Here is a 26,677-nt window from a genome sequence, read left to right on the forward strand (position 1 = left end):
TACACTGCTGAGGGGAGCAGTGGACGGGTCAGAAGAGGTCTGCTATGCCATGTGGGTCAGCTCTCTGGAGGGGGATTGAACTTGTGTTGCTGTGGCTGCTGCAGTTTAATAGTGCTGAAACTTAACCCTTGTGCCACTGGGTAGAGCCCCTCCCCCCCCACCTCTACAAAACTGATTATTCTTAAAGATTATAAACAACTTTGTTTTTGTTATTTATGAATACCAAGATTAGTTGTTACTGTTTTTCTGTTTGGAATTATCCTGATCTCTGGTTTATAGATGCCAGGTTTCATAATTTACTAGTAGAGTTAATTGCAATAAAAGGAATTTAATGATTACGTATTTTTCTTTTTTTTTTTAAAGATTTATTTATTTATGCATATAGAACTGGGGTACAGGCCAGAGATGGGGAGGGTAAGAGGATTCACCAGAGACAGAGAGGGGAGCAGAACAGGCAGATCGACGAAGTACACTGCTGAGGGGAGCAGCGGGCGGGTCAGGAGCTGGTCAGGAGAGGTCTGCCTCACCATCTGGATCTCCTCCAGGGCAGTTAGGAATCAAACTCATGCAGAAGTGGCTTAAGCTTCTTAGTGCTGTGCTTTAACCTGCTATGTCACCAGGGAGGGCCTAAATAAGTATTTTTCTTAAAGAACTGTCATTTTGTTTTTCTGTATCATTGCTATATGTTAGCACCCTTTTTTTTAATGGATACCCTTTGCCTATTCATTCTAGGATCAGATATAAAGTTTACTGCTATAAAACATTTAATGATGGTTTTTTTCTAGATCATTTGGCCCAATCTCATTGTCTTAGTTTTAAGAGTACTATAATTTTCTTAAATTACATATCTCCTGCCTGAGCTTATTTCTAGAGAAACAATTTTTAAACCTATAGTGTGCTTCATTATAGTGAAGTCATTTACCAGAATCTATGATTCATTTAAATTTGGAATTTTGTCTTGACTGTTGAGAATATGAAATACTAAGTTCTAATTTAACAGAATATTTATAATATTTTCCTACTTTATTTTTTAAAGGTATTTATGCAAGCATGCATGCATGCATGCATACAAGAACTGAGGTGTAGGTCAGAGGTGTGGGAGGTAAGAGGATTCACCAGAGACAAGAGCAGAATAGGTGGATCTACAGAATATACTGCTGAAAGGAGCAGCAGTGGGTAAGACAGGAGAGGTCTGCTGTGCTGTGTGGGTCAGCTCCCTGCCCTTGTGAATTAGCTTCCTATCTGGGGATCAAATTTGCTACAGTGGCTGGCCATAGCTTAATAGAGCCGAGTCTTAACCCCTGCACCACCAAGGAGACCCCAGTATTTTCCTATTTTACAAGCAAGTAATATAGATCAGAAGATCACATATCATTTTCAAAGCCTTAGTGAATGTAGTGGAGATTTATTACAATAAAATCCGGGAAATATTGTTTCCAGAATGGAGAGTTATGTGATAGAAAAGGAATACCCACTTGGCATCTATGGTACCAGTATTGTTTTACTTACTGACTTGAGTGGCAGTCATTTCAAGTTATACTGTATTACACATATTTATATTATATTTACGTTCATTTCTCTGTGTGTATTATATTTATATTTAATTTGTTACTGAAGTACTATTATGTTTTGGCAGTATAGGCTATATAGTAGTCACCATAGCACTCTTACTACCTGAGTGCCCATAGTCTTCCACCAGAGTCCATTGTGCTCTCCCTCTCCTTCCCTGTCTGAAAGCCATAGATCTGTGGTCAGTTTTCAAGGTTTGGTTTTAGAGTTTGTCTTTGACCCTTTGGTTTCTCTATATTATGCATGAAAGTGATGCCATCTGTTATTTATCTTTCTCCTTATTTATGTTGCTTTGCATAATGCCTTCCAGCACCATCCATTTTGCAGCAAATGTGATCATAGATTTTATCACTGAGTAGAATTCCATTATGTATATAGACCACATCTTGTATATAGACCACATCAATTCATCTGTTTGTTTCCATTGTTTGTTTCCATACCTTGGCTATTGTAAATAGTGCTACAATAAACATAGGCATGCATAGTTCCCTTCAAATTAGTGTTTTTATATTTTGGAGTAGATCCTAGGAGTAGAATTTTCTGGGTCTGCTAAAAATGGCAGATCCATTTTTAGCCTTTGAGAAGTCTCCACACAACTTTCCATAGGGCCTGGACAGACCACATCCCCACCAACATGTAACCAGCACTTGTTGATTTTGGTCTTTTTTATATGGGCCATTGTCACAGGTGTCAGGTGGGGTCATTTGGTTTTGATTTGCATTTCCCTCATGATAAGTGGTGGGACATTTTTTCTTGTGTTTATTAGTCATCAGTCTTAATATGTGTGCCTAGTTGCTACAGGTAGGATTCCCCATACCATATTGAATAGTAGTGCTGAGTGTGGACAGCCTAGTCTTGTACCAGATCTGAGAGGAAGGCTTTTAGTTTTACTCCACTGAGAATGATACTTGCTATGAGATTGTTATATGTGGCTTTTCTTATATTGAGAATTGCCTATCTTGCTTCCCTGTCCATATTTGATTGTGTTGTTTTGTCTTTATAGAGTATGAGTTCTTTGTAGATCTTTGATATCAGTCCCTTTGCTGATGTATGGTGTGCCATATTTTCTTCCATTCAGTAGGGTGTCCATTTTAGTTATAGTCTCTTGCTTTACAGAAGCTTTTTAATTTGACATAGTCCCAGTTATTTTTCTTGCTCTCCTTGCTGCTGCGGGTGATCTCCAAAAATGTCTTGACACTTATGTCATAGGGTGTTATCCTTATTTTCTTCTGTGTATCTTATGGTTTCGGGGCTTGCATCCAGATCTCTTAATCGTCTTTAGTTGATTTTTGTATATGGTGTGAGATACTGATCTGGTTTCATTCTTCTGCATGTGGCTATTCACTTTTCACAACATTATTAAGGAGATGTGCCGTGTTTCAGGGAATGTTCCTCACTCTTGTGACAAATTAGCTGTTCATATATGTATGGCTTTATTTCTGGTCTCTCGATTTTCTTTCTTTTTTTTTTTTTTAAAGATTTACTTATGCATACAAGAACTGGGGTACAGACCCAAGGTACATGGAGTGAGAGGATTCACCAGAGATAGAGTGATAGAACAGGCAGATTGTCTAAAACACTGCCGAGGGGAGCAACAGGTGGGTCAGGAGAGGTCTGTCATGCCATTTGGGTCACCCCCCGGCCAGAATCAAATTTGTGCTTCAGTTGCTGTGGATCGCTTCATAGTGCTGCGCTTTAACCTGTTGTGCCACCAGGAAGGCCCTGGTCTCTCAGTTCTGTTGCATTGGCTGGTGTGTCTGTTTTTGTTCCAGCACCAAACTGTTTCAATTATTATGTCTTCATGGTATAGTTTTAAGTCTGGAAGTGTGGTATTGTCATTCTTACCCCCCACCTCTTTTTTTTTAATGTATTTATTGATTTATTTATGCATAAAGAACTGGGGATAGGTCAGAGGTACAAGATATGAAAGAATTCACAAGACTGGGGAGGAGAACAGGCAGATTGACTGAAATCCATTGCTGAGGGGAATAGCAGGCACATGAGAGGTCTGTTGCACCATATGTAGATCAGCTGGGGTTTGGGATTCCAAATCAGGCCACAGCTGTGATAGTCCTGAGATATTAACCCCTACTCCACTGGGGATGGCCCCTATTCCCACTTTTTCTTACACAGCTTTGGCTGATGGTATTTTGTGATTCCCTATGAATGTCAGTTGTTTATTCCATTTCTTTGAAGAATGCCCTGGAAAATTTTATTGAGATTATATTAAATCTATAAATTGCTTTGGGTGGGATGGTCACTTTAACAAAATTGTTTTTTTGTTCGTTTGTTTTGTTTTGTTTTGTTTTTAACAGTGTCTTACAGTTTTCTTTGTTTCTTTTTTGTTTGGTTGGTTTTTTAAAGGTTTATTTACTTAAACATACAGAACTGGGGTACAAGCCAGAGGTTCAGGCCCTTTACCTCCATTGTTTTACTAAGTATGTATGTATGTATGTATGGGTGTGATTGTAAATTGGGTAAGTTTTTTAATTTCTTCTCACTCATTCTTTGCCTATAAGAAAGTAAATGATTTTTTGTTTATTGATTTTGTAACCTGCCACTTTGCTAAACTGGTTTACTGTTTTCATAGTTTTCAGTGTAATTTTGGGGTTTTTGTGTGTATTGCCATGTTGTCTGTAAATGATAGCTTTGCTTGTTCTTTCCCTTTTATATATTTTTCTTGCCTTATTGTTTTAGGTAGGACTTCCCATACTATGCTGAATGGATACCCTAGTCTAAAACCAGATCTTAGAAGAAGGCTTATAGTTTTTCTCCATTGAGACATTTGCTTGCTTTGGGGTTGTTGTTATAGCTTTTATTATGTTAAGATATGTTCCATCTATCCCCAGTTTTTCATCACAAATGGGTATTGAACCTTATCAGATGCTTTTTCCACATCCATTGAGATAACTATGATTTTTACCTTTTTTGTTAATGTGGTGAATTACTTTCATTGCTTTTCAGATGTTGAACTATCCTTGTGTCCCTGGTATAAATCCCACTTGGTCATTATATATATAGTTCCTTTAATGCATTGTTTGATCAGTTTGCTGAGATTTTATTGAGAATTTTTGCATCTGTGTTTAGACAGCTTGGTCTGTAATTTTCTTTGTATGTGCTAGCTTGGTCTTTGGTTTAAGAGTGATGTTGACCTCATAAAATATATTTGGTATTCCTTCTTTATCAATTTTTTGAAAGTATCTAAGCAAAATAGCTACTATATTGTCTTTGAAAGGTTAGTAGAATGTGCTTGTTAAGCCATCTAGTCCTGGACTTTTGTTTTTGGAGAAAGTTTTGATTACTCCTTCAGTTTCCTTGCTTGCGATCAGTTTGTTCAGGTTTTCTATTTCTTCCCCCATTCATCCTTGGATGATTGTATAATTCTAAGAATTTGGCTATCTCATCTAGGTTATAAAAGTTAACTTTGTTCAAGATATGTAATGTAAGGCCATGTCTACTTAAAATCAAGATGCCTGGAAGTTACTTGCAAGTTTTAGGATAGGCAGAAATCATCATTTTACTGCACAAATGGGTAATATAAGAATGCGTATGCCCAGGTAATCATTAGGAAAATTTTTGAAGGTTTGATGTGCAGAATATCACTATTTATCGGCTGATTGCCCATTTAGGTTTTCTGTGGTATTGCTTTTGACCTGGGTACTTAATACATCCAGTGTAGCCAGTTTTGCCTCCTGAAAATACATTATGTGCCTGATAAAATAGTTTATATTTAGGCATTATATTTAATGAAAATTTCTCAGGTTTAAATTCTAAATCTGCACTTAACATATATACTCAGTATGAGATGTTCACACCAAGAGAGCAAAATTGAAATGAGAAAAATGTGTTCATTTAATAAACTGCTAAACACAGTTCTAGACTCTTTGGGATACAATACTGAATAAGAGACAGAGTGTAATATCTGTAGACAAAAGATAAATAAATGTATAATTTGATAGGTGGTGATGAGTGCTTTAGAAAAGAATAAAGCATAGTAAAGGAATAACAGGGAGTGATAGCCTACACAGGTGGTCAGGGAAGTCCTCTTCAAGATTATATTTAAACAGCAGTCTAAAAAAAAAGGTAGAGATTAAAGTGCAAACATATCTCATGGAAGAGTTCTAAGCAGAAGTCAGGAGACAAGAGCATTCTTGGTATGTTCTAGAAATAGCACAGAGGTCGACAAGACTAGACTGATTGTGTTCAGAAAAAGAAAGAGGGAGAGTAAGACATTGTTAAGGAGGTCAGTTAGGACCCATGTGAGATAAGAAATATTTTCAAGGGTAATAAGATTTGACTTTTTTAAAGACTCACTCTGGCTGTTACAGGAAAATAGATCATAGGAGGGCAGCAAGTCTATTAGAAGGACCAGGAGATTTGATAGGGTTGCCTGGACTGATAATAAGGTACTTGGTGGTGATGGCCAGAGTTCATTTCTGTAAATACTGCATTTCATAGGCAGAATTAACAGGATTTGCTGATATATTGGATTGGGGTAAATGAAAGAGGAAAATCAAAGTTTGAATGTAAGGTATTGATCTGAGCTTTGTTAAAGTGGAGTTGCCAATTACAGAGGGACGGAGGAAGACTGCTAAAAGAATGTTTGGGCGGGTATAATCATAAATTCTCTTTTAACATGTTAAGATACCTACTTTACAGCCAAGCTGAGTTACACTGAAGAAAAGTGAATGTAGGTGTCAGAATGTCATACACAAATAAGATTTATTCACCTTCAGATTATTTTAATGCTGATCATTTCAGGTTGTTGTATGTACTTGTGCTTATCTGCTAAGTTAATTTGATGGTTTCTTCCAGTTGTCATCTCTTTCCCCGTTTGTTTGAGTTCAGGCAAAATTTTTAAGAACATGATCAGAAGTAAGATTGGAAAGGAAGAACATCAGAAAGAGTTTTGACCAGTAATACTAAAATTTTTGCATATTTCCTGTGCAAATAGGTACCATTAAAGCTTTTCTCACTAGGATATGGTATGATGGGACCATTTTAAGGAAAAAATTCGGTAAAGATATTCCAAATAGATGGTTAGTCAAGTATCTGTTAGGAAATATCTAAAGCTTTTTGTCTCCTGAGGTTTTCTTTCTTTTTGTCTTTATGACTTGTTTTGTACACCCCTTATTCATAGTCCAGCATCGCCGAAAGGAAATTGAGTTTTATCATTTGTTCTGTGTGATTTTTACTGACCAAGCAGCTCCACAGTTGTCATTGTGAAGGTATGAACACATGGTGTTGGAGGATTTAGAGCAGAACCTTGTAGATGATCTCTTAACCCCATACCCACTAATTGAGAGCTGGAGAATTAGAGGACATTGCTACCACCACGGTGGTCTGAGTTTGCTGCCCAGCGAGGGAGCTGACCCATAGTGGTCACGACAGTCTGCCCTTCTGTCTCACCTGTTTTGCTCCCCTCAGCAGTGTATTTCAATAGTCAGTCCTCCTGTTCTTCTCCCCACTCTTGTTTTGGTGAAACTTCACACCCCCACACCTCGGGCCTACACCCCAGTTCTATGCAAAAGCAAATCTTTTTTTAAAATGGGGACAAGCTTGATGGATAAAGTTGACATGTTTCTGTATGTTAGGAAGAGTTAGCTTAAGTAATGATAGGTAATATAAAGGAAAAAATAGAAGGAGTAACAAAGCAGTCATAAACCCTTGGAAATGCAAGAAGGAGTCTCCAGTATATGGTTTAGCTGAGAATGATATTTATATTGTTACAATAATGTCATGGTATATAAAATATGTATCAAAAAAGCAATTAGGGTTGAGGTAGCACAGGAGTTAGTTTAGAGGTACTAGACATTAGAAAATACCTGAGGCCCTCCCTGGTGGTACAACGGGTTAAAGCCAGCACTTTGAAGCTCTCTGCAGCCACTGCAGCACGAGTTTGATCCCTGGCCAGGAAGGTGACCCACATGGCACAGCAGATCTCTCCTGACCCGCCAGCTGCTTCCCTCAGCAGTGTATTTCAGTCAATCTGCCTGTTCTGCTCCCCACTCTGTCTCTGGTGAATCCTCTTACCCCCTGCACCTTTGGCCTGTACCCCAGTTCTGTATGCATAAATAAATCTTTTTTTTTTAAAGAAAGGAAAAATACCTGAAAACTACAAAATTAAGGTAGAATAAACTATTAGAAGAAACCACTAAAGGGTTTGATGACTGTTTTGGGGAGAGTCAAGAGTAGGGCTTTTTTCTAATTGTTTTTAAAGCCTAGAAGTACTTTTTCATTTCCTAAATAGTTTGTATGTGCATTAACTTGATGGAAATTAAACAGAAAGGCATGCCATTGCTGTCCAAAGATAGATAGACTAGTGAGGTAGATTTGTAAAATGAGCTGTAGGAAACTACCCCTTAGGCAAATTCACCAGTATTGAATATTTTGAGACTGACAAACTACTCATTATAATTATCAAAGAATTACCAGGAAATACATGAAGTAGCTTTTAGACTAGATTTTCACACTTAACAGTGGCCAGAAAATTCTCAGTTCCTCCTCTGGAGAGTATTTTATCTAAAATGACTTCCTAAGATAGACTTCCAAGTGAAAGAATGCTGTGTGAACAATACATGCTCAAGTATCGAATGAGTGTAAACAACTCAACTCCCTCAGGGCAAAGGACACCTGTAGCTATAACACAGGAGTTCTGTGTCTCCCTGAAGGGTGTAACTATTATAAGAATATTACTGTGTACTTGTCACATATTCTTTAAAGATTTTGTTTATTTATGCATACAGACCTCAGCTACAGGCCAGAGGTACAGGAGTGGTAAGAAGATTCACCAGAGGCAGAGTGGGGAGCAGAACAGGCAGATCAACGAAGTACACTGCTGAGGGGAGCAGCGGGCAGGTCAGGTCTGCCACGCTATGTGGGTCACCTCCCTGGCTAGGGATCGAACTCTCAGAGAAACGGCTGCAGCAAGCTTCATGGTGCTGCACCTTAACCCGTTGCACCACCAGGGAAGGCCCATTATCACTTTTAAGCATTTTTTAAAATGTCATATTTTTAAAAATATATACTAAATGTTTAGAAGCACCCTGGTGGCGCAACGGGTTTACAGCATAGCACTACGAAGCTAGCCGCCGCCACTTCAGCATGAGTTTTATTCCTGGCCAGCGAGCTGACCCACATGGCACACCTCCCCTGACTCGCCCACTGCTCCCCTCAGCAGTGTGCTCATCAGTCTGCTGCTTGTTCTGCTCCCTCACTGCCCCTGCACCTCTGGCCTGTACCCCAGTTCTAAATGCATAAATCAATGATTTTTTTTTTTTTTTAAAGAAACAGAATTCCTTTCCCTACATTTGAAACTGCATTTGTTATAAGAGTTCTGGTGAGATATGTGTGAAAGAAGGATAACAGCATAAAACCAAATAACTGTGGCATAGTAACTGAAAAGGAAATTAGTGTTTCTTAAGTAGAAAGTAGGAAGTTACCAACTGGACTGACAGAAGAAACCGCAAATTTATATGGTCTTGCAGTAGCAGGAAACAGGCCTGCTAGTTAGTCCGGGTGATTTATTTTGAACACCTTTGTGGGGGTGTGAGGTTGAATTAAAAGAACGTTTATCATTTACACTGTATAGTTTGTACTAAGAGTAAAGATAATACCTACAGTTTACCGTAGACAATAATGTACTGATAACTAGAGCTAATTAATGATATAGCCTTGATGACAAAGTAAAACTAAGAGCAGTAATCTATAACAAAGTAATGCAGTTGGAGCCTCGTTGGTGGCTTTAGGGGTTGAGTCTCAGTGCTGTCACCAGTACAGCCTGAGTTTGATCCCTGCCCCGGGAGCAGACCCACATGGCCCAGCAGACCACTCCTGTCTCTCCTGCTGCTCCCCTCAGCAATGGATTTCAGTCATTCTGCCTATTCTGCCCCCCATTCTGTCTCTGGTGAGTCCTCTTGTCCTCTACCCCTGTACCCGTGTCTACACACAAAAAAAAAATTTAAGAAAAATTTCACACAATTTGTATAGCTAGAGACACTGTCTTTTATCTTCCTTAACCTAGAAGTATATGTCTATGGAAAAACTTCCAGATGGGACAGGTAAAATAACAAAGAACATAAACAGTAAAGCTAGAAACATTGCTGTAACAAAGTAGTCTTAATCAAGCCTTTTCCTAATTGTCGGAGGAGATAGACAAGGTACTTGTGGTTGGTGATGGTGGTCAGGCGGTAATAACAGTTTACAGGGCTGATAGTCCAAGCTCCATTAAGTCCTCTGTGTGCACAGTAAGTCATAGAAAGAAAGGAAATATTAAGTGCATTATTGATACTAAATAATTTGACTTCTTGCAAAATACACTTTTTCTTACAAGGTAATAGTGTAAGTTTGCAAAAGGTGCCAGGAATCGTTAACTAAAATATCATTTCTCAAGTATTCTGAGTTACCTTTTTTGTGATCTCTCTTACAGTTTCTTTATACTTATGACTTAACAAGAAAGGATAAAATAGTCATTTGAAAAGTACTGTTTTAATGCAAATTTTCTACAGATTTTAACTTATCTTGTCAACATGGCAGTATCAGTACTGGCTCCCAACCTTTTAAAATTAAAAATTAAGAGAAAGTAACCTGGTCTTTTTGTGTCTTTGTACAGGAAACTTTAAATACAGTGAAATGGGAAGAAAGAAAAATGCAACAATAAGAACAAATAAGGTTTGTTGAAATAGAGAAAAATCTTTTTCTTAGTAACACTTCACAGTTGCTTAGTGCATCACTGTAGAGCCTTAGGTATATCAAAATATTTCAATGTAACTTACCCACCTGTGAAAGAGGTTTTTCTTTTTGCAGTTTCACTAACTAACCTCTTCTGCTTTTCTAGCCTCGAAGATCAAATCAATGTACAAGGCAGTGCTTCAGAAACTTTTTCTCCAGTATGTTTTCTTCTAGTAGTCACACTGGCGAATCCTCTTTTGCCTGTGGAGCTTATTGGTTAGTACTTCCTACTTTTGATCTGTTCTTTTTATACCTTATGGTTTAATCATTATAATTAAACCTTGGTAGCTATTTAAACTCTGGTTCAACAAACATGAAAGTTTGTCTTGTGTTTTTGGTATTTGTTTTCTTTTGGTAAAACAAGTTTGACAGAAAATCTTAATTTTGTGAGCCCCCTAATTATAAGTGACTGCCTATGTAGAAGGCTTTGTTTTCACTAATAGTAAGTTGTTACATACTAACTTTGTGTGGGACAGAAAAGGGGGCTACTTTTTTTTTTTTTAATAATATAATAGTTTATTTCTACATCATTTTGTGCCTTTTTCCATCTCAGTTGTAATCCCTGTGGGCTTCCCATCACCAGATCACTTGTGTGCCATCACCATATTCCAGTGTATATCCTTCCCCCCACCATTTTTTATCTCATTCCCCACTCCACCCCCATAAAATATCTCTGGTATATAGTTGTTCATCATTATTATTATTATTATTTTCTCCAAAGGGGGTTATTTTATAGTTGTAGGGAGTAGTCCCTATTAAAGACAGCACCCAGTTTCCAAAATTACAGGGATGAGAGGATTTCTCAGAAACAGAATGGAGAGTAGAACAGGCAAATCTAGTGAAATCCACTGCTGAGGGGAGCAGCGGGCGAGACAGGAGAGGCCTGCTGCACCATGTGGGTCAGCTCCCTGGACAGGGGTTGTACTCAGGCTGCAGTGGCTGATTGTAATAGCTTGATGGCACTGAGACTTAATCTCTGCTGCACAAGGGAGGTCCTTGACCAGTCATTCTTTAGTCCAGTGAGTGGCATACATAGGTATTTGTGGAACTTAAGAATTAAATTGGGTTTTAAAATTGATTGAGCAAACAACAGATTACGTTTGTTTGACTAATTTTAGAATTTGACATAGTACCAAAGAAAGCACTTATATCTGAATAGACTTTGTGAAAAACTAAACTATGCCTGTTTTTGCTTACAGTAACCATATCTTCATTTTCTTTTTTTTCTCATGCTTAGTTTCAAGTAGGAAACTACTGCATCAATAATTTCTTCCACAGCTGTTGCAGCTAGGTTCATGGGAAAGAAACAGAGTGATGTTTCTACTCTCAATAAGAATATTAATCTGAATTGACTTTTGAAAAATTCTGCTACTTAAGATAGAATTCAAACATTTTTATTAATCAGATAAATATAATTCTGATTTGTAGTGTGAAAATTAATTTACTTAAGTAATGAATTTATTTTGAAAGTGTTTAAATAGAAAAAAAAGTCTTACTTTTTTAAATGTGATTTATGAAACTTCTGCTCTCCATGATATAACCCACTTATTGCTCTGATTAATTTTTTTAATTCTGATGGAAGCCTACAACTTATCTTTTAGTACAGGATATATAGAAGTCAATGAAATCAGTGCATTAATTAGACAGAAGAGACAGGAACTGGAATTGTCATGGTTTCCTGATACATTACCTGGAATTGGAAGGTAAAAAAAATTTTAAGTGTTCATACATTGCCAACATGAGCACAAGATACCGTTAACACTTAAGTATTTTATTCAATACTTAACGTCTCTACCTGTGCAAATTAAACTGTTATAAATGCCTAATGAAGATTGTCACTTAAGAATCCCTTGAAAAGTAAACAACCCTTTGTAGATATTTGATTCATTGAAAAGGGAGAGCAGGTACATGCAAAGATTCATTGTTAGTAATGGTGTCCAGTTTGTCTTAAGTTCCTTCCAAAGGGTCATGGTCCCTGTCTGAGTTTTATATATTTGTTTCATAACATGCTGTGACTTTATTTTATATGTTACTAGTGTAGTTCTGCATAGGACTACCCTCTAGAGATGTCATTGAAGCAAAAATTGAAGTAAAATTAGGAAGACCACCTATGTACACTGTGAAAACTTTTCCTAGAGTTTCAAATTTTTGTAAATGTACAAGTTGCATTGTTTTTCAAGCTCTGTCTTCCTTTACCAGAATGTCATTTTATACTGGATGAGACAGTCTTTTGGCAGGAGACGTGAATTGAACACATATGAATCCAAAAAAGAAGAAACTAACACTAGGTTGTACGCAAAAACTCTTGGGTCAAGCGTCCATAGAGACGCTGGAAACTTTGGAGAACCGTCATCCTTAGATGAAGGGGCTTTAATATATAATACAAGGAAAAAATCACTTGCTTGCGAAAGGGGTGGAGCGCTAGGAGCGAGAAGGCAAGGCATTCGCTGGTGATGCCTGTGCCCTGGCAGCTGTGGTGGCATGGATACACACACTGGTCAGAGCTCTCAGGCTGTGTGCTAGAAATCTGTGCATGTCACTGTCAAAGTGGTTATTTTTTTAGAATGCTGAATAAGGGAACAAAAAATTTTTAAAAATCTTAACAGTATTAAACTATTTAAAAACAAACAACTGTAAAGTTTCATTTGATAGCCTTTTGCTGTTAATTTGTCAGAAAAATGTGCTTTTAGAGGTTTTGTCTTTGAACAATAAGTAACCTTAAATTGAAATGTTTACATATGTGGGCAAAAAATAACTTTGAAATACTATATAATTTTATTCTCCAATCCCCAGACTATATAATTTTAAATTGCTAGTTTCATGTTTTAATACTGTGTAACTAAAAAAAAAAATTTTTTTTTCTTCAATTTTCAGAATTGGCTTTATACCCTGGAATATTGAAACAGAAGTCCTTCCTCTCATTTCTTCTGTGTTGCCAAGAAGTATTTTTCCAACAAGTACCATATCTTTAGAAAATTTTGGTAAAGTTTATGGAATATTTTTCTAGTAAAAAAATGATTAAAGCATCTTCTAATCTCATAAAAAAGTGATTATGACTTAGAAAAGCTGTAAAATGATTAGATTGTAAGTTCTAGATATTTCAATAAATATTCAGACAGTTATCTGATTTTAAACTTGTTCTACCTGGAAAGTTCCATTTACTTTAAGAAATTACAGCTGCAAGTCTTCAAGAAATTAATAAGTCTCCCTTCTATATAATTTGTCAGTTTCTAAACTCAGGTCTTTAGAAAGAACATCTCTTGTTAATTATGAACAAATAGTTTTGAGTCATTATCTATTAGTGGATCACATCCAATTGCTCTTGCTTTTGCTTAGATAACACCAGTTTAATGCAAATGGCATTTATCAGTCCAAACATATTTTCTTTTTTTTTTTCCCTATAAAATTGTCCACATAGACTTAAATCTGTGATAACTCCTCTCAGTAGCACTAAAAGAAGCTGGTAATAACTGATAATACTCAGATGTTAGTAGTTTTGCATTTATTCATAAGTGTATTTCACTATATAAAGGTCTGCTTTCTGTTAAAATAAACTGAAGCCAAACTGTTATATTTATACCATTATATCTTTCAGTTTTAACTTTTTTTTTAAATATATGTTATTAGGTACCTCTTGCAAGGGATATGCATTAGCACATGCTCAAGAAGGAGAAGAGAAGAAGCAAGCTTCTGGTACATCAAACACGAGAGGATCAAGACGAAAACCTACAGCAGCAACTCCCACAAGGAGATCTACACGTAACACGAGAGCCGAAGCAGTCAGCCAATCTCAGAGATCTCCAGTGTCAAATAATTCTGGGTGTGATGCCCCAGACAATAGTACATCTGTAAGTGTTTCCTCTTCAGCTGAGTCAGAAAAGCAAACAAGACAAGCTCCAAAACGGAAGTCTGTAAGAAGAGGAAGAAAGCCACCTTTACTGAAAAAGAAACTTCGGAGTTCTGTGCCACCCCCTGATAAATCCTCTTCCAGTGATTCAGTAGATGAAGAAACAGCAGAGTCTGACACACCACCTGTGTTAGAGAAAGAGCACCAATCAGATGTAGAAAGGAGCAATACTGCAGTGCACGTAAATGTAGAAAATGAGTCTGCTAATGGCTTGAGACATTGCAGTGAAGTAACAGAAGTAAGTGAGGAACATACCAAGACCCTTGATACACAAGAAGGAATCGAGTCTTCATGTGCTGAGTCTTGTGCACAAGTTACTACTATGCCAGTTGGAGAGGAGGAAGAAATTCAGAATGTTGAGGGCACAAGTATAGAAGCTAATGCTCTGTGTTTAGAAAGTGAGAATTCTAAAAGTATTTCAGAAAAAGGAAGTGGTGATTCATTAGAAAATCAAGACCACGTATCTGAACCTTCAGAATCAGAAGGAAAAGCAGATGCAGGTACAGATCACCCTTCAAATGATTTTCTGGCCTGTTCAGGATCTGAAATTGAAGTATTGCACCCTGTACCAAACCTAAGCAACTCTCCTGGGAATGGAGAGTCAGTGATTAATGAAGAACCTGTCAAAGAAGGTCCTGTGGTGGAAATTATTGATCATAAAGAGTCTACAGTAAAAACAGAGCAGCTTGTAGAGAACCCCAAATTAGAATCCTCTGAGGGGGGACTTTTACAAACAGTAGACAAAAGGTCTATTGAAAGCACAGAGGTCCAGTTGCTTGGGTGTATTGAAACTGAAGCTAGAGAAGTAAATGCAACATGTGATACTTCGGGGAATGAAAATTTTGATAGTATTCAAGACCTTGAAAATAACTCATTAAAAAGTAACACAAAATTAGACAAATCTCTAGAAGACAATACCAAATCACTGACTGAGCATGACAGTTCTGCTGAGGTTCCTGGTGCACAGACTGAACAGACTCTGAAGCATTTGGGCGAAGATAATACTGAAATGATACCAATGGAATGTGATTCATTTTGCAGTGATCAGAATGAGTCTGAAATCGAGCCACCTGTAAATGCTGATGAGAAACATGTGGAACACAGTTCTCCAAATACTGTGCTATCTTCTGACCCTACACATGAGAAAGTGGAAGCTGTATCTCAACCATCTGAAAGCCCTGTAGATACAGTAGATAAAGCCAAAAAGCCTCGTACTAGAAGGTCTAGATTTCACTCTCCATCTACAACCTGGTCACCCAATAAAGACACTGGACGGGAGAAGAAGCGTTCTCAGTCTCCATCACCCAAAAGAGAAACAGGAAAAGAAAGCAGGAAGTCTCGATCACCATCTCCCAAGAAAGAGTCTACAAGAGGGAGGAGAAAATCTCGTTCTCAGTCCCCAAAAAAGGATATTGCAAGAGATAGGAGACGATCTCAATCTCGATCTCCAAAAAGAGATAGTACTAGGGAAGGCAGGCGATCTGAATCGCTCTCCCCCAAAGGAGACACTTCTAGAGAGAACAGAAGATCACAGTCAGGAGTGAAAGATGCCTCCCCGAGAGAAAAATCTAGGTCCCGGAGCAGAGACAGAGAAAGTGATCGGGATGTGCAGAGAAGAGATCGGGATAGAGAAAGGAGAACCAGGAGGTGGTCTAGATCCAGGTCTCGTTCTCGGTCACCATCAAGATCTAGAACCAAAAGTAAGAGTTCATCATTTGGTAGAAATGACAGAGATAGTTATTCTCCTCGGTGGAAGGAAAGATGGGCAAATGATAGTTGGAGGTGTCCACGAGGAAGTGATCGGTACAGAAAGAGTGACACGGAGAAGCAGAATGAAAATACAAGGAAAGAAAAAAATGACATCAGCCCAGATGCTGATGATCCAAACTCTGCTGACAAACGTAGAAATGACTGTCCCACGTGGGTAACAGAAAAAATAAATTCTGGGCCTGATCCAAGAACCAGAAATCCAGACAAGTCAAAAGATTCTCACTGGGAAGAACATAGAAATGAAAATTCAGGGAACTCTTGGAATAAAAACTTCAGTTCAGGGTGGATGTCTAATCGTGGCAGAGGGAACCGTGGCAGAGGTGCCTACAGAGGCGGCTTTGCCTACACGGATCGGAATGAAAATCGGTGGCATAACCGAAAACCCCTCTCAGGGAATTCAGATAGTTCAGGGAACGAGCCTTTCAAGTTTGGGGAACAGCAGCCCTATAAACGGAAAAGTGAGCAAGAGTTCTCGTTTGACACACCAGCAGACAGGTCGGGGTGGACATCTGCGTCCAGTTGGGCCGTCAGAAAGACTCTGCCCGCAGATGTACAGAACTACTACTCACGCCGGGGGAGGAACACTGCGGGCCCACAGGCCGGGTGGATGAGACAAGAGGATGAAACAGCTGAACAGGGTAACATTCTGTTTGAAGGGATTATAAATTAGATGTTTTATTTGTATGAATATACATTTAAATTCTGATCCCTCTTCATAGTTTTCTAACACTGAATTGAACCCATTTATAAGTCATTTTGCATTATAGAAATTACTTGCACATACACTTAAATCCATGTCAATATCTAATTCCTGTTTTCATCCTGCTTCTGCCCCAAACATTGCCAAAGATTTAAATATTTTAAGTATAGTTTGCTGCAGCAGAAGAATTTGGGATGTTCTTATACAGGAAAAAGCTGTTGGAGATAAAAAATTGATTAAGCTAGTTTAGTAAGCTAGATAAATGTTATGATTATTTCTTTAACTATTTAGTTATTGACCAGCTGCTGATTCTCTGCCACTGTTGACAGATGTTATATGAACTTGTCCTTAAAAATAATTTTTGTTGAACATTTTCTTTCAGTAAAAAAAAAAATCAATCCACATTATTTAGAAATGGCAAAATGAAATACTTGAATATTGGTTTTGGTGTTCTGAGTCTTAATTGGTATTTAATTTTATTTGAACCAGTTGTTCTTTGCTTTCCTGTCTAAATAAATTTGTGATGTGCTTTTTTTCACAAGCCTTTTTTATTTTTGACAGATTCTGACCTAAAAGACCAAACAAACCAACAAAGTGACGGTTCTCAACTACCTATGAATATGATGCAGCCGCAGATGAATGTAATGCAGCAGCAAATGAATGCCCAGCACCAGCCTATGAATATCTTCCCATACCCAGTGGGTGTTCATGCCCCTTTGATGAACATGCAACGAAGCCCATTCACCATGCATCCTCAGCTGCCCCTGCACCTGCACACTGGCGTGCCGCTCGTGCAGGTCGCGGCTCCCACCAGTGTATCTCAGGGACTGCCCCCGCCCCCACCCCCACCCCCACCCTCCCAGCAAGTCAGCTACGTCGCTTCACAGCCAGAGGGAAAGCAACTGCAGGTATGTCCTGAGTGATTCAGGTATAGTCAGCCCAGCCTCTGTAGACGCTGACTCTTGGGGACAGCTGTTCAGAAAGGGCTTCTGGCATCCACAGATGACTATTCACTTGATTATGTTTGTGACAAAGCCTCATAACCCATCTCTCACTGTCCTACCCCACACCTTTCACCCCTCAATAAGAAAAATCACTGATTTTTTTTTTTAAGTTACTTCTACTATGTTCCTAAAACTCTTTTTTTCCATTGAGTGCCAATAGCTAATTCATTAACTGATAACTCTTTCCAACAGGGTATTCCTAGTGCACCTCATGTAAGTAATAACATGAGCACACCAGTCTTACCTGCTCCAACAGCAGCCCCAGGAAATATGGGGACGGTTCAGGGACCAAGTTCTGGTAATACTGCGTCATCAAGTCACAGCAAAACCTCTAATGCTGCTGTAAAATTGGCAGAAAGCAAAGTAAGTGTTACAGTGGAAGCCAGCGCAGATAGCTCGAAGACAGACAAGGCAAGTTCAAAGTTGAGAGCAACCTACATAATTCTGTATATGATAAAGAAAAATACCAACTTTCCATTGTACAAGTGGCAAAGGGAATTTATTATTGATAATCTTAAATACCAGTGTTATTTAAAGGTTCTATCTGGATATGTTAATGTCCAGTGAGTTCCTTAATTTATTTTAGAAATATGTTATGGGTGTTAGCGTGTAACTATTTTGTTTTTATGACATTAATATTTAAATAATTCCCTTCAATATGTATAAATGCATGGTGTTTCCCAGTTTCATTTTTTTCTTTTTTAAACATTTGATGGGCAAATAATAATTTTACATTTTCCTTTCATCAGAAATTACAAATTCAAGAAAAAGCAGCACAGGAGGTAAAACTGGCTATTAAGCCATTTTACCAAAATAAAGATATCACCAAGGAAGAATATAAAGAGATTGTACGCAAAGCAGTAGATAAAGTAAGTCCTGTTGGAGGGGGGGGGGGTTTGTTTTGAACCATTTGTTTTAATTAAAAGAAAGTCACTTAAGAAAGAAGAGCTAGCTGCTGCTTTTTTACTTTTGAATAAGTTCATATGAGATGTAAAAATGTTCTGGTCATTTCTCTGGACTTAACTCCTTGTTCACAAAGCTTACCATTTAACTTTAATCTCTTTTGAGTATGAAAAACAATATTCCCCCTCCTTTTTTCATAGGTTTGCCATAGTAAGAGTGGAGAAGTAAATTCTACTAAAGTGGCAAATCTAGTTAAAGCCTACGTGGACAAATACAAATATTCGCGGAAGGGAAGCCAAAAGAAAGCTCTGGAAGAACCTGTATCTACTGAGAAAAACATAGGCTGAAGTGGGGAGCACTGTAAAGGACATTGTCAAGATTTCTGCAAAGTGCAATTTCAAAATGTACCTTTAACTGAAAATCATACATAACTGTGATTGAAATTTGGTTTTGATAAAATTATTTTTTTTAATGTAGGATATAATGTTTTGTTCTAAATAAATATAGTTCTGCACTGCAACTTCTATATCTTTCCTTCCCCTCCCCCAATAAAAACAAATCCAAGAGCAAGTAAAGGGGTTAAGGATTGTGTGTTTTTATTAGGATTGTTCTAGGGTGGATGCTGGGAGCTGTGCAGCGTGTTGATTTGAACAATGTAGTGCATAAATGAAAGATTTCTAAGTGCACTGGCTTTGGAAGAGAGATATATAATACATTTATTCTGTCAGACTGAAAATAAAGTATGATCTTATGATTTTTCCCTTTAATTTTAGAAAGTAAATAATGTATTACCATGAAAAATACTTCTAATAACAACATAACAATCGCAGGGTTCCTAATGTGTATGTTTATAAAGCACACATCTGAATAAATTGCTTAGTTAGAGAACAGACTATCACATGGAAGAATTCAGTGTTTTTAGACACTTTGGGACACTCTTCACCTATTGTATCACCAAATAAAGGTTATGCTGCTTGTTTTTCTTTTGTGCCTTTTTTTCCCCCAGTTAAGATGAAGCAATTTGATTTGCTAGATTTCTGACTTGGGCAGTCTGAAGTCTTGAATCTTAGAAGACTGATCTGGATGAAGCTGGCCTTCTAGGCACTAAGGTCCTCCCTAGTGCAGTGGCCACAGACAGGAGGCGCTGTGTTTCTGGGGAGTGGTTGAGGGCCGTGGCCCCTCTTCCCTGGCCAGGATGTAGCAGCAAAGACTCTCCGCCTCTCAGACTGTTGCTCAAGTACCTGAGCGCTTTCCCTTTTGAGAAAGAAAGCTCCCGGCGCTACCACAGTGAGTCTGTTAACTTGGTGGCCATGCAGTAGCCATTGCCCATATTGCAAAAAATTCTAGACATTAAAATCTGTGTTTGGAGAAGGAAGAGGAATCTTGGCTAGGCTTTCAGGGACTAGGGATTTGGTAGGGGGGTGGGGGATTAAGTACTGGGTATTTTATAAAAGGTAAGTTTCAGATACTGTATTACCATTATTTTAATGCCAATACCAAATAACTGGAAAGCTACTCAGATAAAATAAAACTGCTCAAAGATCAGTTTCTGCCTCAGCGAGACTGACTGAGATAAATTAGCAAAAGCAATACTCGGTAGGCTTGTGCTTTTCTGAGGTAAAAGTTCTCTCTTAATTTTATGTGCATAATAACTTTACTGGTGCTAGCTTTGTTTGGTAGGGAAAATAACCTTGAAATGTTGATGCTAAGGATTGTGCTAATTCATAATCTTTACTAGATTGTGAGTGTGGCCACGAAAAGTATTAGAAATATATCCAAGCAGTTTTTGATCTTACTCTTCATTTTTGGGCATTTGTAATATGGTGTTCTACTGGTTTATATATATTTTTGATTAACATTTGTGTTTAGATTATTATGGGAAAGAAATCTGAACATCTGTTTCTTCTACAACAATTAAGAGTTTTAAATTATACCAATACACACCTCGTTTGTTTCAGTTTTGAACTCTAGAAACAATGTGTGAACTTGCAATCTCTCTTCAGGCTGGTTCACACTGAACGTTTTGTAGCAAATTGCTGTGCCTGAGCTATTTAATCACAACTTTCAGTTATGTTTGGAAGTCAGATGACATTTTAAAATTACTTTCTACCATTTAGTTTTTGCAAACATGTTTAAAAGTTTTGAAGAAAACAAACCAGGTGCTGTGGCCAGGAGTTAAGTCCCAAGTCACCCTTGGCAGTGCCATGGATTACCCCTGCTTTTCTTGAAAATAGCCAGTGTGTTTTCCTTGTTCCATATCCAGCTGGGTTCATGGCTAGACTGCATTTAAAATTGCTACTAAAGAATGTCTCTGGAGAATTCAAGCTTTTAAACTCTGAAATATTTAAGAATGTATTAGGAAGTGCATGCTTCATATTAACAAATTCATTGCCTTAACATACACCATTCTTGTTTTGTTTTGTTTTGTTTTCTTCAGAAATTTACATTAATTTTTGCATGTGCACAGACTTAAAATCATTTTGTGGGGTATAGGATTCTCTTAATTTATAAAAAATTCAGTATTAACCTTTGAAAACTTGGTCCCTGTAACCTACTAGTCATGTTGACCAATATTCTGGGCTATAGTGATGTCTAGAATTTTAAGACTAGTTATGATTTTAACATTCCAAAAGTTGTGATTTTTTTTTTGTCTTTACCATATTTTCTCCATTATCTGCCTTCCAATGGCCATAGTTGTGTAATGCTCAAATGTTCCATCCAAGAGGTGTGGCTCAGAAGCACAGTGGCTGCCTATGGCCTGTGAGACGGTGTGTGTAGGAGGGTGGGACATGGTCTACTAAAAAATACGTGCAAGCAGATGTGTAGTGTGTAATATTTTCTAATAAATGCTTTTGATAAACAAAGCGGTGTCTAATATTTTATTATGGAGACTCCATAGAAATGGTGACTTTTATCTCCTCATAACTCTTTCAAAGTGCTGAAGTTTGTCTTGGGTTTGCACCAAAATAGGTAGCTTCCTAGCGACAGCTATGAACACTTACCAAACACTGTGTCTTAGCCAGCATTTCTTCTGGGCGCTCCTTCTGGGGTGGCAGAGGACTGGTATTCAGACCACGTCAAGCACTTACTGTGCCAATCTTCCGTAAGGAGGAGGAGGATGTGAGAATGGTGGCGAGTTTTGAGTGTTTTATCTGGTGACTCCGTCCCTCTTTTTCCACTTTTAAGGAGGGTGGTGAAATTCCTAGCTTGTGACTGTGGCTGGGGGGTGCACATACTTGGTGGTTGTGGTTGATGGTGGTGATAGGGGGAAAAGATGTCCTGAATGAATTCTATAGAACTCCACCCCCGAATCCAGACACTGAAACTACAAATCCCAGCAACACCAAAGGGAGGACCTGAGGGTGGAGTTAAGCAGCCATTATGTGTTTGGATTTTGGGGGGATATAAAGCCGGACATGAGCTTAGTGTCTCTCTTGGCCTCATGGCCGGCAGCTGTTTGCTTGGCTCTTGATCAGCTTTCAGCAAGCTATTGGGGTTCCAAGTCGGCAGAACTGGTAGGACACATTAGTTAACTTGCATCTCTTTCCCTGGGTTGTCCTTTTCTTTTTCCCCTGTAAACAAACCCATTATTGATCTTTGTGTGTGTGCGTGCATATGGCGCAGTTGCAGCTTAAGCACAAGGGTGAGGACCCCCTGTAATAGTTTGGTGCCCAGTGTGGTTGACCAAATTACACCTGGGATTGACCAGCCCAAAGTACCTTCCTTTGTGTTGGTCACCCTAACCACCTTAGGCCTGCAGGACTTGTGGCATCTTTGTTTCAGGTCTTGAGAAATTTGTGTATGTGTGTGTGCAGTGTTCCATTGTGTAGAGCAACATGAGTTTAAGCAACTTTATCCCTAGCGTGGGTTCTTCAGTTTTTTTCCGGCCTTAAATTTAAGTACCCTTTTTCCTTTAAATATTACAACCAGTTTTATAAATATGAATAATCTGGTGAAATCCGGTTTATGGCAAATGATTTTGCTTTCGTATTCATCCAGGGGTGATTTACAAGCCATCCCAACTTTACAGTCTGTGCTTCTGGGTGTCTTTTTGATACTTTGTGTGAATATCATTAGTTAAATTTTTGGCTCTGTGAAAGGTGGATGCTCTACTTCACTATAACTGAGAGCATGCAGCAAAATTGGGCTCATACTGAAAATATGCAACAGCAAATACAAGTCCTTAATTCAGCTATTAACAGTATGAAAAAAAGAATCGTACTGCTTTTGACTCCATCAAAACCAGATGCCCTCCATAAATTAGATATGGTCCAGAATTATGGCAGAGAATTGATGAGCCTTTCCTATCTATTGAACACCTTAAACCCTTCAGGATGAAATCCTCTGCATGACAATGCCCCTCCTGTGGACACCCCTAAGGATCCTGTGAACTCCTAAGGCTTCACAGCCTTCACTGACCTCTGGAGAAGAAACTAACATGACCTTTCCTTCCCATACTAGGCGGGCGAACCAATTTGGCAATAACAATTGTCTTGAAGCAGGGCTGGTGGGTGGCTTACATGCACAAGGACAACCTGCTGGGTACTTTTCGTCACATCATCCTTTTAGTACTGCAGACCTCAATTGGAGGAGTTCTGTCCCTTATTACAGGTAGGAACAATCCTTAAGAGGATGGCAGACTTGTTTGCCTCTATCTTCCTCTCACCATCCTAAATGGGGAGATACTCAGTCAACGCTACAAACTATTGACCTTGAATGAGCAGAGGATGGTTTTCAAGAAAGCTAGAGGGTTGATTGTCTCCTCCAACAGGCTGTAGAATCCCCAGAACCAGAGGTGACTGTCCTGGTGGTAGAGCTCACCTGGGACCCCAACGAAGGGGGAATGGAAATGCTGGAGCTCTATAAAAAGTGTTTATTGGAGCCCGCCTTGGTGGTGCAGCGTGTTAAAGCACAACACTAAGAAGCTAAAGCCACTTCAGCATGAGTTCGATGCCCGCCTGCCCTGGAGCTGACCCACATGACACGGCAGACCTCTCCTGACCCACCCGCTGCTCCCCTCAGCAGTGTTCTGCTCCCCAGTCTGTCTCTGGTGAAGCTTCTCACCACCACTGCCCCTCTAACCTGTACTCCAGTTCTGTAAGCATAAATAAATAAATCTTTTTTTAAAAAAGATTAAAAAGTGCTTATTGCTCTCTGGCCTGTACCCCAGTTTTGTATGAATAAATCTTTTTTAAAAAAAAAAGTGCTTATTGGTAGGGCTGCAGTGGGGGATTCTCAAAAAAAAAAAAAAAAGAACCTCAATAAAATTCTGAGGTTTGAACAGAGTCCCTTGAGCTGATTACCCAGATGTATGCCACTCACACGGATATAAATCCAGATGCCCCAGAAAATGCTCATCTGATCACGGGGGTTCATTCTGCGTCATGCCCCAGACATCAGGAGAAAGTTAACAAAGGTGGATGGCATCACAGAGATGAGCCCATGCCAATTAGTAGACCTGATGTTTAGCGTTTATAATAATAGAGAAGAAAGGATACCTAAACCTGTGACTGTTTTGTACAGAGGCAACACAGAACAGAGTTTCAGAGAAATAGTAACAATGGCAGGTAGACCTAGGAGGTGTGAACCTCTAGGGAAAAAAAATCAGTGTGCTTACTGCAGGGACCTTGGAAGTACAATTGTCCCAGCTTACAGGTAAATAGGAGATGTAGTAATGACCAGAGGCAAGAAAAAAGGTCGGTGTCACCTCAGTGTGATGAATCATGCAGAGGTTACAGGAAGGAACATAGACAGAGTGGCAGGGATCGAACTGAGGAGGGAGGAAAGGAGACAAATTACGGTTGAGAGCAGCTGCTCAGATGAAGATAGGAGGGAATAGGACAGGACAGAAGAGATCAAGAGACTACTACTGACAAAAGAAGACAAATGATAGTGCACAGGAGAGATTCAGATGAACAATAGAGGGGCCCTAGTGCTCCACTAGATCTAAAAAGGTCCATTTAAAAAAAAAAAACAAAACCAGGGGCTCTCCCTGGTGGCACAGCGGGTTCAAGCACCGCATTATGAAGGTCTCAGCAGCCACTGCAGCAGGAGTTCAATCCCTGGCCAGGAAGCTGACACACACGGCACAGCAGACCTCTCCTGACCCGCCCGCTGCTCCCCTCAGCAGTGTGCTTCGTCAGTCAGCCTGTTCTGCTCCCCACTCTATCTCTGGTGAATCCGCTTGCTGCCCCTGCACCTCTGGCCTGTACCCCAGTTCTGTAAGCATAAATAAATAAATCTTAAAAACAAAAAGTCCTGGGAGCCCTGGGTAACAATGTAGGGGACCACCTGGCTGATTTTGTGGTAGACACTGGCATGACATACTCTGTTTTGAACTCTAAATTGACAAAGTGAGCAAGCAGATGGTACCAATCACTGGGATTACAGGAAGGCTGCAACAGAAAGCTGTCTTGCAGCCCCTGGAGTGCCAGCTGGGCACCACTCAGCTCCAGCACAGCTTCCGGCACATGGAAGAGTGTCCAATTCCTCTACATGGTCATGACTTTTTGTGTAAGCTGAATGCACAAATTACGTTCTCACCTCAAGATCAGAGATTTCATCTACAGGTGCCTCCAGAACAAGCTCTGTGGATCCAGATGTTACTTTTGGGTATGGCTGGGTTTTGCAGGATTTGAATCCTAACTTTGGATTGCTAGCAAAACTCTTATCTGATGCTCTCAAAGGCCTACACTCTGAATTTTTGTGCTGGACTCCAGAATGTCAAAGAGCTTTTGATGGAATAAAGAGTAAGTTGATATCAGCTCCAGTATTAGGGCTGCCAGATCTCAGAAATCGGTTCAGACTCTATGTGCATGAGAGACAAGGGGTTGGCCTAGGAACACTGGTCCAGTTCTTGGGACCAGAAATGCAGCCTGTTGCACGTCTGTCCAAACTATTGGACCACACCACTAAGGGGTGGCCTCCATGTTTGCGTGCTGCAGTTGCCTCCTGTGACATCCTCTTTGAAGCAGAGAAATTTACATTGGATCACCCTCTTACAGTGTATGTGCTGCATCAGATTTTAACATTACTAGAGCAAAGGGCAGACTCTGGTTGACTGCTGGGAGAATGGGGAAAATACCAAGCAACTTTGTTAGACAATCCTAACGTGAAACTACAGGCTTCTAATTCTTGGAACCCCGCAACACTGCTCCCAAGCAATGTTGATGGATCTGAAAGTGACAGTTTACTCCGTAACTGTTTGGAAACCATCGCAACAGTGTATGTCAGCCGACCAGATCTGACTGACCAGCCTCTGCCAGATCCAGAATGGGAATTATTTACAGATGGCAGCAGCTTCGTGGACCATCGATATGTGGAATACACAGTGATGACACTCCTGGACAGCATAGAAACCAAGGCCCTTCCCACAGTTAGATCAGCACAGAAAGCTGAATTAATGGCCCTGACCTGTGCTTTGGAACTGTCTAAAGGTCAATGCATCAATATAGTTACTGACTCTTTCATGATTCTCCTCATGCATGGGGCCATTTGGAAGGAGCGAGGACTCCTTACTGCCAGTAACAAAGACGTGAAGCACCCATTGGAATTCCTGGCCTTGCTGAAGGCAGTAGCTTTACCATCAGCGGAAGACGTGATGCATTGTCCCGGCCACCAGGAGGGTGGGGACACAGCTGAGGGCAGCAGGGCAGCTGATCACGTGGCAAAAGTCACTGCCTGCTCTGCTACCCAGGGCACACTCATCCCTCTTGTGGCCCTAACTCAATATGCTCCTGAATACAGTGAGCAGGATGAGGGGAGAGCTCGTGAATGGGGATTTACTGAGTTTGACCCCAGCTCCACTTGGAGGGTAAACACCCATGGGATGATGATGCTGCTCCCAGAGGCCTTAGGATATCCAGTGCTAAAATACCTGCATGAAGGATCCCAATATAGGAGAGATGCCTTATTGGAAACAGTGCATTCATATTTGAAGGGCCCATATTTACATGAAACAGCACAACCGGGCCCTCCCTGGTGGCGCAGCGGGTTAAAGCACAGCACTAAGAAGCTAAAGCCACTTCCGCATGAGTTCGATTCCCGCCTGCCCGCAGCCCGGGAAGGGACACACAGGCGGGGCTGGGGCGAGCG

General features: G+C 39.6%; 1 protein-coding gene across 2 annotated transcripts in view; it reads left to right on the forward strand.

Annotated features, from left to right (window-relative positions):
- SCAF11 (SR-related CTD-associated factor 11) overlaps positions 1-21,447 on the forward strand; it is a 39,000-nt gene extending 17,553 nt beyond the window's left edge. Inside the window, exons 6-14 of one of the 2 annotated variants that reach the window (XM_004675943.2) lie at positions 10,181-10,239; positions 10,406-10,515; positions 11,901-12,002; positions 13,174-13,280; positions 13,927-16,614; positions 17,238-17,584; positions 17,873-18,091; positions 18,430-18,549; positions 18,784-21,447. In XM_004675943.2, the coding sequence (XP_004676000.1) occupies positions 10,181-10,239; positions 10,406-10,515; positions 11,901-12,002; positions 13,174-13,280; positions 13,927-16,614; positions 17,238-17,584; positions 17,873-18,091; positions 18,430-18,549; positions 18,784-18,930 (3,899 nt within the window). In that variant the 3' untranslated portion in view covers positions 18,931-21,447. The remainder of the gene's footprint in view (positions 1-10,180; positions 10,240-10,405; positions 10,516-11,900; positions 12,003-13,173; positions 13,281-13,926; positions 16,615-17,237; positions 17,585-17,872; positions 18,092-18,429; positions 18,550-18,783) is intronic. The other variant, XM_012720509.1, reaches the window with a different exon arrangement.
- The last annotated feature ends 5,230 nt before the right edge of the window (positions 21,448-26,677 follow it).

This window comes from Condylura cristata, unplaced genomic scaffold (genome assembly GCF_000260355.1).
Source record: "Condylura cristata isolate star-nosed mole 26May11 unplaced genomic scaffold, ConCri1.0 scaffold00004, whole genome shotgun sequence".
In the NCBI taxonomy this organism is placed as follows: Eukaryota; Metazoa; Chordata; class Mammalia; order Eulipotyphla; family Talpidae; genus Condylura; species Condylura cristata.